General features: G+C 40.4%; 2 protein-coding genes across 2 annotated transcripts in view; both read left to right on the top strand.

Moving 5' to 3' along the window:
- Nucleotides 1–9,355, top strand: part of UBE2Q2 (ubiquitin conjugating enzyme E2 Q2) — a 51,407-nt gene extending 42,052 nt beyond the window's left edge. Inside the window, exons 7-13 of the mRNA XM_009278827.2 lie at nucleotides 106–166; nucleotides 2,210–2,300; nucleotides 2,593–2,651; nucleotides 4,248–4,296; nucleotides 5,212–5,307; nucleotides 6,327–6,393; nucleotides 8,242–9,355. Of these exons, the coding sequence (XP_009277102.1) occupies nucleotides 106–166; nucleotides 2,210–2,300; nucleotides 2,593–2,651; nucleotides 4,248–4,296; nucleotides 5,212–5,307; nucleotides 6,327–6,393; nucleotides 8,242–8,273 (455 nt within the window). The 3' untranslated portion in view covers nucleotides 8,274–9,355. The remainder of the gene's footprint in view (nucleotides 1–105; nucleotides 167–2,209; nucleotides 2,301–2,592; nucleotides 2,652–4,247; nucleotides 4,297–5,211; nucleotides 5,308–6,326; nucleotides 6,394–8,241) is intronic.
- A 339-nt stretch (nucleotides 9,356–9,694) lies between these two features.
- Nucleotides 9,695–9,827, top strand: part of FBXO22 (F-box protein 22) — a 6,484-nt gene continuing 6,351 nt past the window's right edge. Inside the window, exon 1 of the mRNA XM_009278889.1 lies at nucleotides 9,695–9,748. Coding sequence (XP_009277164.1) covers nucleotides 9,695–9,748 — 54 coding nt within the window. The remainder of the gene's footprint in view (nucleotides 9,749–9,827) is intronic.

Genomic DNA, 9,827 nt, shown 5'->3' on the forward strand with positions numbered 1-9,827 from the left:
TACATCTATTGACAGTATTTGTACTTAAAAGCAAAGAATGTTTTTGCTAAATCTTACCTTGTTAAACTTTTAGTGCATAATTAATTCTATCTAATATTTCTACAGGGATATATTCAGTGGAACTGGTAAATGACAGCTTGTATGAATGGCACGTTAAACTTCTGAAGTAAGTTATTAAAGTCTTTTCATTCATTTTATTATTGCTGCAGAGATTCTTACTTTTGATGAATGAGAATCTCTAGCCAGAGCATATAAAATAGCGTGTGGTGGCTACAATTCTGGTATATAGAAATGTGTACAGAGACTGAACTGTAGTAATTGAGCCGGCAAAAACCCCAAACTCTTTGCACAGCCAACACAGTGTGCAGTACCATAACTTTCATTACTGTTCAATTCTCCTTCCGAAACTACTCCAAAATATGAAACCTTAAATGATGAAATTTTTTGTCTAGAGTTTTTGTCTGGATGGTTTTAGTTTGGTTTTGTTTGTTTTCTATTTCAAGAAAATGCAACTTCTAGTTTCATTCTAGATGCAAGAAGGAACAGAACTGTCTTAGTGTCATTAGTTCTTTATTTCTACAGTTGAGCAGACACATAGGACTGAAACTTTTAGTTATAATTATGACTTATATAATTATATAACTTGTCTTCTCTTACGTACTGCTTTTCACTGTGTGTACCAGATGGTAACTCATCTTGTTGTGTCCATAGTCCAATAACTTTAATTCTGGAGGTATTATATTGAAACTATTCCTGGTAATGGGATCATCTGCCATCGTCCTACAAGATAACCCGTGGGAAGGAAAAGCCTATCCAGACTAGGCTGGGTGGCTGCAAGAGATGAAGGAACTTCCATCAGTTCAGATATGTCATGGTGAATAAGTGTAAGGATGTAAGCTGTTTCAGTACAGTAGTTGACCTGCCCATAGGAATTGTTGTCTTGTCCTAGTGGCAAGACTTCTACGACTATGTCACCAGCTGCTGAAATACAGTTTTGTTTCCTCCTTAGTGTAATCATAGGCATGTGAACGTTTTGAAGCTGAAAATGGCAGGGATGACGTATGTCAGGAAAATCTGTGCCATATTACAGGAGGCCTTGTCTGTCGAGCGCTTCTGTAACAGAGCGTTCAAACCACTGTGCAGTGATTTGAAACCTTTCTTCAAGTGCTGTGAACAGGTCTGATTTTCTGCCTTCGAGAAAGAGAAAATAGGGTGCATGCAGCAAACGGCTTCCAGAATGACTGAGAGAAGATAAGAAGTATTGTGTTTGTTTATCCCAGCAAAAAGTATCTGAAAACAAATGAACTGTGTGCAGACTAGTTGAGGGGGTAAATGTCAGAGAAAAGAGCCCATCTGCCTAAGGAACAGTATTGTTACTAGAACAAGTAACTCTGAACTGGCCTAGTACAGGCTAGGCTGGAAGTGATAGGTTTCTAAGCATTGGGAGATTTTCTTCTGAAACAGCTTCCTGTTGGTAGGATGGGGACAAACTACCCAAGTAATTCTGAAACGAGATCTAAGAAGTTTGTGGTTTCACCTGCAGCAAAGGGTTGGATTTTAATAGCCCATCATTTTGTTTAACATCTGCATTTGGCTTGCTGCAGGCATTTTTTTGCCTAGTCTCTTTTAAAAGCTGCTGGGGCGTCAGAGCCTGGGTGGGATTAACCCTGTACTGTCTGAATTAATGTCTAGGCTGCTCACCACCAGCATTTTGCAACAAACAATTGTTGAAATTCTGCTGAGCAGAAGCTGCTGGCTTTAGTACTTCTGCTGATGCAGATTACTTTTAACAGCTGACACAGAACTGTGATCACATATTCCATAAAGGATTCAGTAACTGCGTACCGAAAACTAGATCACTACAGTCTTCCTGTTAAAATCTTTTTTTTCTTCCCCCGCCTTGGGACATACGTTTCCAGTGAACTGGAGAGAATTAAAATTGCTGTTTTCAAATAAACAGGTTATTTTGTGCTAACTGTGTTCAAATAACACTTGATAGCTTGGGAATGTAGTGCGTTGCAGCAAGCTTTCATGCTGATCTCATGGCAAAGTGTTTACTTTGTAAAGGGAGCAAGAGTTTTCTACGGTTCCCTTCAAATTACAGTTTGTAAACTACAAATATGTAAAGGAGCTCTTTAAGAATAATTACTATTTACAGGTAGTGAAAATATTAACTTCATCCAGGATCTCCCCCCTGCTTCTTTTATAGAGTTGATCCTGATAGCCCACTGCATAGTGATCTTCAGGTCTTAAAAGAAAAAGAAGGTGTAGAATACATTTTACTCAACTTCTCTTTTAAGGTATGTGTCTCTGGGAAGAAATGCTGGGGTTAAGCTTGTTGCTTGCCGTAGCAAGTGACTGAAATGACCCTCAGCTGTTAACTTGGGTAAAGATGGAAGTGTAGCATAAGAAAAAAGCGCAACTTCCCACAGATTGCTTTTTAGCCACTACTGTGGAAACGTGACTTTTACAGAACTGAAAAATGTTACTGCTTTAAATCGGATTTGCGAAATAAGGTTATCGAAATACTTCCTGGTTAGGAAAACACTGTCACAGTATTGTTCTTAACCTGTTTTTTGTTATACTTTTCAGGATAACTTCCCTTTCGATCCTCCCTTTGTGCGAGTGGTATCTCCTGTGCTCACAGGAGGGTAAGTTTGAGTTGCTTTACAGAAATTTTACTTTGTGGTGAAAATGTTACAACTTGAGATTGGTTGACTGGGTTTGCAGGGAACATTTTGAGACTACCATATATGTAGACTTCAAGAAATTTCCCCTAAATGTATATTCATGAGCTGCTGTAGACCTTGAGTTTGGTGAAGAGCTCAAAGAGTGATATGGAGACTTGCTTCTTAAGCTTCATGAACTAATAGGAGCCAAACAGCTGGGTGCATATTCCAGCCAGATGCAATTCCTCTTTGAATTGCTTAGTTTGTGTCTAGCTTTGGAAGACTCTGTGCCTGCCATAATGTTTAAGAGTTGGCCTCTTTGTGCATGGTTAACATCGCTGTTACTTCTCCTGTTGTTCAGAATAGTAGGGTGTTTTGAGTTAGTGCTTTGAAGGGGTCTTGATCCCTGTGTTGCCTTAAACTTGCTGTTCGATCTTAACTGACTCTTTTGCCATTAACGCTGCCATAAAGTTTTTGTCTAAAATCTCCTCAAATGCTAACCCAAAGGTACTAAATTCAATTGACACCATGCTCCAAAAGTCATCTAAAACATGTTTGAAGTGCTGTCTGTGGAGTGGAAACTTGTGTATATCAATGGAGAGAAGATTAAATTCACCTTCCAAGGCTTTTATGCGTCTCCTGCTGACAGGAAATTATACTTGTACGTTTGAAAATGCAGTCTGTGATAGCTGGTGCTGATTCTGATTTGATTTGAATTGCTGTGTGTCTTTTTTGCATTCAAGAAATGGTTAGTGCAGTTAAAGAGTGTTCGTGAGGATTGCTGCTACCGAAAAAGTAAACAAGGAGTGCCAGACACCAGAAAACTCATTTAGATTCTGGTTTTGTTGTACTTGGACTTCTTTGTAGAATGAAAGAAAGAATGGCCCAGAAAGCTTGGATTTCGGTCATCATTTCCCTATGAATGTCGTACAGATTTACATTGTTTGAACATCTTGATCATAGGGGAGACTACATTTTTGGAGTGGTAAATTCTACTCCCTCAGTCCGGGTTTTGCGATGACCAGGTGTGCTGACTGCTGAGTCCCAGTCAGCACAATGCATGATGAAGTCTTACTGAAATTAGAAAGTGGTTTATAGGAAAAGAGCGAGTGAAGATCTGCTTGATCTCATTTGTCTACACCTTTGATTTATAGGTGCACCTACATTGTTTGGAATTGTGTTAAATCTCTGTACAGAAGTGAATTTGGTTTGTTTTTTGTTTTTCTTTATAACTACACATCAGTACTACATATACATAGTGTAGCCATAAAAAGCAACCTTCCTTTTTTCAAGCAACCTTCCTAGCTCGGGCTAGTCTGCACAACTAGTCTTAGCTTTAACTAAGTGTAGTTAGCAAAGGAATTTTTTTGGGGGGTGTGTCTCACAATGCTAATCTTCTTTGCATAAATATAATATGGCTATCTAGTTACAATATATTACTGGTTAAAGGGCATTTCAGCTTTTTGTGAATAAAAAATTTAACAAACTAGCCTGCAAGAGCTTTAAAGTGCTGTGAACAGTTTCATCTTTTTACTAACTGCTGATGTCGGATATATTTTCTTTCACATTTGTTTCTAGGTATGTCCTAGGTGGAGGTGCATTATGCATGGAACTTCTTACTAAACAGGTGAACACAGACTCTGTTATCTGGGTAATAACAAAGCATGCTTTAAAATAATGACAATGGGTGTTTCCCCTGAGTTGAAGAATCACTGTGTGGAATAAGTTACACACTCCAAAGGGAACATGGTGGAATAAACCTCAGTTCCACAAGATTTGCCTTGCTGATCTTGTGTAAGATCATCTTTTCTGCCTTGGATGGCTTACAAGAGGTCTGAGGAAGAGACAAGAAGTGAGAGCGCATCAATTTTGAATCCTCAGAATTTCTGGGAGGAAGCCAGTGTAAAGAGTGAGTTCTGAGGAGCAAGAGGCGTTGTTTTCTTTTCCAGAAGCCTCTGCTGCTGCACGAAGTCAGCTCTGGAGAAGTGAGGAATGCAGAAGATTCTAGGCATAGATGACTCTCGTGTAGACAGAGTGATCGGTTTTCTCTTTAAAACAAGTAAATGAATGAAGTAACTTATTTGCAGGCTCTGGCAGAAACTTTTGTGAACCCTGGAAGGTAAAGCAATGCCAGAGAGAAGCAGTAATTTTCATGGGAGCAAAACTGTCATAGCTCACTCAGTGGTTTCATTAGATAGCAGTCTTTTCTGCTTCTTCCAACAAGAAGTTGTAATTTCTTTTGTGATGTTGCTGAAAATGTGTAAATGGTGTAATAATGGAGCTCTTCTTGATTCTGTCTTGCTGTATTTTGGAAATGTGTGATTCAGCCTTTTCATTTTTCCTACAGGTCCTTAGTACTAATACTGTATATCGCTTTCCAGATTTTCTCTGGAAAATAAAAGCTGTTAACTGAAAACAAGTAGTTAAAACTAAAACTGGAGTGTGGGGGGGAAATCCCAAAGCACACATATCAAAATAGATTTGCAAGGTGAGCACAAGAAGTAAGTACATGTTATATAGAAATATTTCTTTCCTCCTCCAGGGCTGGAGCAGTGCCTATTCAATAGAATCAGTCATCATGCAGATCAATGCCACTTTAGTCAAAGGAAAAGCCAGAGTACATTTTGGAGCCAATAAGGTAAATGTGCTGTGTGTATCAATTACACAAATCACTGTTAGGCTTCCATTTCTTCGCTGAGTTGCATAGAAGATGCTTAATGACAGAATTGTCATTGCAAATACGCATTTTGGTTTATCTTGATGTCTGGTGCATGTACGAGTATTTTACTGGCAGTTAACTATGACTTTGTTAAGAAATGATGAATATAGGAGGAGGATAAAACCTTGGGATGGGCAGGGTGTGTAAGTAGTTGGACTTGTACTATCCCCGTATTGGCAAGGGGGGAAGGGAAGGAGGATTCAGAATTGGGAATCAGGAGGATTTGGAAATTCCGGCTCTGAGAAGGGCTGTAGATGACAGCCCGACTGCCTGGGTTGCGTATGCTGATGTTAGGAAGTTCTCCTCCTTTTGCTGGACTAGACACCTGCAAAGTTTCATGGAGAGGGTGAAAAATAATACCATGCAAATACTTCTGAGCTAGCCATTCAGCATTAATCGAAATCATAATTCAGTTCAAGCGTGCATGCTGGTGATGGACCATAACTTCAAAGACTTTGAAGTACTACATGCTGTTTTCAAAGGATGCTTAAATATTTAAGTCGATGAAATTCTCACTTGGATGCCAGCTTTTAAGTACTGATTCAAGGATAGCGAACTAGGTAAGATGTAAAAGTTTATGACCGCAGTTCTGTCGAACGTGGTAACTGGTCAGCTGAGCACGACGGAGTTACGGTGGGGATTGCCTGAAGCCTGCCCTTCCAGTTGCACACGCTTTTGACGTACCTCAGGTTCTGAACCCTCCAATAGAGGGGCCTTTCCAGCAGCAGGGGTGTACAAATTATTGTCATTATGATGGAGGAGAAACGAGAAGATAAGGGTATTTGTCTTGCAAATCTTGTACTTTAAAGCCAGGAATGTTGTAACATCGTGCATGGTTTTTATTTGTAAGCCCACTGTAGAGTTTCTTCGTAAAACTGTTTTTAAGTTCCACATGTCTAGATACAGGTTTTTTCATGTTAGTTTTTTTCTCCTTTCAGAATCAATATAATCTAGCAAGAGCACAGCAGTCCTATAAGTCACTAGTACAAATACATGAGAAAAATGGTATGTATATTCTTGCGGCTTGGTTCTTGTCTGCACAGCGGCCTGGGAATTGGTATTTGGCCACAGTAAAACTTGAAGTGCCAGAGTGTCTTATGTTGGCTCGGGAAGACCATAAACGGTGTTTCCTTTTCCTCGTCCCGCCCCAGGAAGACAGTAGTGCTTAAAGTAACTTGACTAGCAATCACTGCAACTTGTCCAGCTTACACGAACATAGCCATGTTCCCTGTGTTCCTGCTGTCCTTTGAAAGGTAGTCGACTTCATTTTCAGGCAGTTGATCTAGTAACTTTATTGTTACTGTAGCTTTTCAAGTGTCTTATTTGTTAGTGAAGTACCTGCTGAAAGTTTGCCCCTTTCCCTGAAAGGCTTTGTTTCAATGTGGCAAGACCTTAGTAGTAGTAATCGTTAAGGAAGAGAGAAAGTGGAAAGGAAGACCAGAGACTGAAAAACTACAAAAAGTCCAAGCGAAGTGCCCTGGCTGGAAAACCGCGCAATAGAAATGGGAGACACGTGGTTTGGGTTTGGTTTTGTTTTTTGTTTCCACCCCCCATTTAAAGCCAGTTAATGGTCTCTCAGTTGCATAAAACAAGTATTCAAGTGCTTCAGGTATAATTGCATTCATCGTGCCAAGATGAGAAGACAGCAAATGACCTGAGGCTTTAAAAGGTTTAAGTGGCTTACATGTTATGTAGAAGTAGTCAGCAGAATTGGTTCCCTGGTCTCGTGATGAGGGAGTTAGTCCCAGTTACTACTTCCGTGATGTTCTTTGGTCCGGGCTGGACACAGTCTCCTCTGGGAATTCATGTTGCTGTGAACGTGAGAGCGTATTTCAGTGTGACTGTAGTGAGCACCTCAGTTTCCCTACCTCTAAAATTGAACATAATGCCTTCTCTGCTATTGGGAGGAAGATCAAAGATAACGACTTTAAAATGCTTTCCAATTCTACAATATTTTGATCTTGCCATTAACTGAGTCTTTTGCTTTTTTAGTTTGCCACAAAAGCCAGCATGGCTGTCTGTTTACTTCTAGCTATATGCTAGCCTTGACTACAGTGATTACTGCTGCGTCAGGAGCTGTGCGCAAAGCATTCACAGCATTTATTGCTGCTGCGAAAGGTGTCTTTAACTTATAGCTGCTACCTGTTCTCTGGGACAACATAAATAGGCCCTGTACTCACTGTACAAAAATGTAGAGGATTTTTTACAATAGTGGTGGGGAGAATTCAGATTGGAGATCTGGAGGTGGCTAGAAAAAACTATGCACGCTTGATCAGGTATGATTCAACGGCTAAACATGCCAAATCCTATCAGGAGGCAAGCTACTCAACTGACATTTCTGGGCCCATTCCTGCAGCAGGATTTGCAGAAGTAGGGTAAACCGGTCAAGTGCCTGCGCGTGCCTAACCTCTTCAGTATGCAAGATGGGATTTATGTATAAGTATCCCAGTGTAGTCGTGTTTGTATGTCTGTGCATTAAGTGGCTTGAAGACTTGGGGGTTTTACCTGTGTTCCATTCGGTTTTGTTACAGCAGTGTTCTCCTTCAACAGCTTCCTCTGTTGATGTCCAGCTTGTCCAGCTCGGGATAGCTGCTGCCACAGAAAAACCCCACTCTCGGAAGTACTTAATTTTCACACCCAAATATTGGGTCTGCTCCTGGAATATGCCCCATGCTTTATCTCCCGCTGCAGACCACTAGCGTTCAGGGCACTGGGTCTCACTGAGCTGGCCTGCTCTAAGAGGGAGGGAAGGAGCCAGATTAGGCTTCCGTCTCCCACAAATTCAGGGTAAGATGGCAAGATCGTCCTGACGTAGCAGTGTCGGTACCTAACGTGTTTCTCTCTTCTCCGTAGGCTGGTACACTCCTCCGAAGGAAGATGGCTAACATAGAGGACTGTTGTATACCTGGACCAACATCAACAAAACAAGCTCTTTTTTATGTTTTCCAACACACAGACTCAAGCTATGAGTGCCCCCATAACAGCCGTACTGAAGACTTTAGCTATTAGATAAGTTAGTGGATAATCTGTCAACTGACACGTAAAGTATAAGTTACAGCCTTACCATTCCGCTCTTTGTAGGTATCTGGACGGAGCAGTTTGGGCCTTTACCGTGTTTGTTCTTAGGGATTAAGCATATTTGGGCCAGGCCCTCCCTTCTCCCTTTTTTTTATTTGACAGCGTAAGCTCCCCACAGCAGGCTATCGAGTTACTAAAGATCATTCAGTAGGAGTGAGTTGTTCACACACTTTTGTGTATTTCTTACCTTTTGCAAAATGCAGACTGCAGAGACTTGCGTTGTATTGTTTCATTTAAAGCCAAGAAGTTTAATACGTTGTTTAATACTGTTTTAGGAACTGTCAGGTCTTGCAAATCACAGTAGTTTTTCTGGTCTAAAATGACAGCATTTGTAGTATTTCCAAATTAATGATATAGGAAAAACACATGTATGTTAAGTCATTAAACATTTTTCATGGCTGTATGAGAATATGAACTGTTTCTTGGAAAAGATGCTCTTTGTTTAGGTTATGTTAATTTTTTGTTTCAGTTTGGGTTTTTTTCTTTTTGTTTTCTTTTTTTGTTTGTTCCTGGTTGTTTGGTTTTTTGGTTTTGTTTTTTGGTTTTTTTGTTTGTTTTTTTTTTTTAAGCAGAGCAAGGCTGTGCCAATAAAACCTTGTAACTAGTCACTTCCACTGGGGCATCAGAACTTGCTGGGCTGTTCCTGCTACTCGCTGGCTCAACCTCCTTAACAAGAAGAGCCGCAGTATGAAGCTTGAAGTTATTTAAAATACTAAAAACCTTTTTAGGTGTTCCATTTTATTAACGGGTTGTTGCAATCATTTGTAAACTAATGAACTTATAAAGTGATTGGCACAAATCGAGATGAAAGTCCTTGAATGAAAAATTTTTATATAAAAGCTACAATAAAGTACAAAAACTCGTCATCCGATTCAGAGGCTGAAGAAACATTGCCATGGTCATGACGGTGGTTTTGTTATTGAGAGACTGATGGGAACTGTTCGTTCTTTATTAGGAGATGAATCTGGGTCTGTGTAATTACACTATATTTTATTGCCTTACCTAAATCGATTCTATTTTGGTTGTAGTACTCGTCATTAGGCCTTTGCGCCCCGCTGGGGCTGAGCTAAGGGTGTGTACCATGGATTAAGCACTTTTTAGAAGCGCAGAAGCATGTTTTTGTTATGTTCTTTTAGTTGACTATCAAATTTGTGCTCTTCTCTCTATCAGGCGCCCGCGGGTCCTTGTGCGTTTGCTTCTAGATCCAGTTTTTAGCTCGAGAGAAACGATGGGGGAGAGGTTTGGCACTGCTTCCACTAACGTGTATTGTTTCAAACGTACGGTGGGTGACTTCCCGGCCCTTCTGCTTGCGTGGTCGTACCGGTATCTGTATCAACCCTGGTAGCCAAGCGCTGACGGGA

This window comes from Aptenodytes forsteri, unplaced genomic scaffold (assembly GCF_000699145.1).
Source record: "Aptenodytes forsteri isolate BGI_AS27 unplaced genomic scaffold, ASM69914v1 Scaffold258, whole genome shotgun sequence".
Taxonomy (NCBI): domain Eukaryota; kingdom Metazoa; phylum Chordata; class Aves; order Sphenisciformes; family Spheniscidae; genus Aptenodytes; species Aptenodytes forsteri.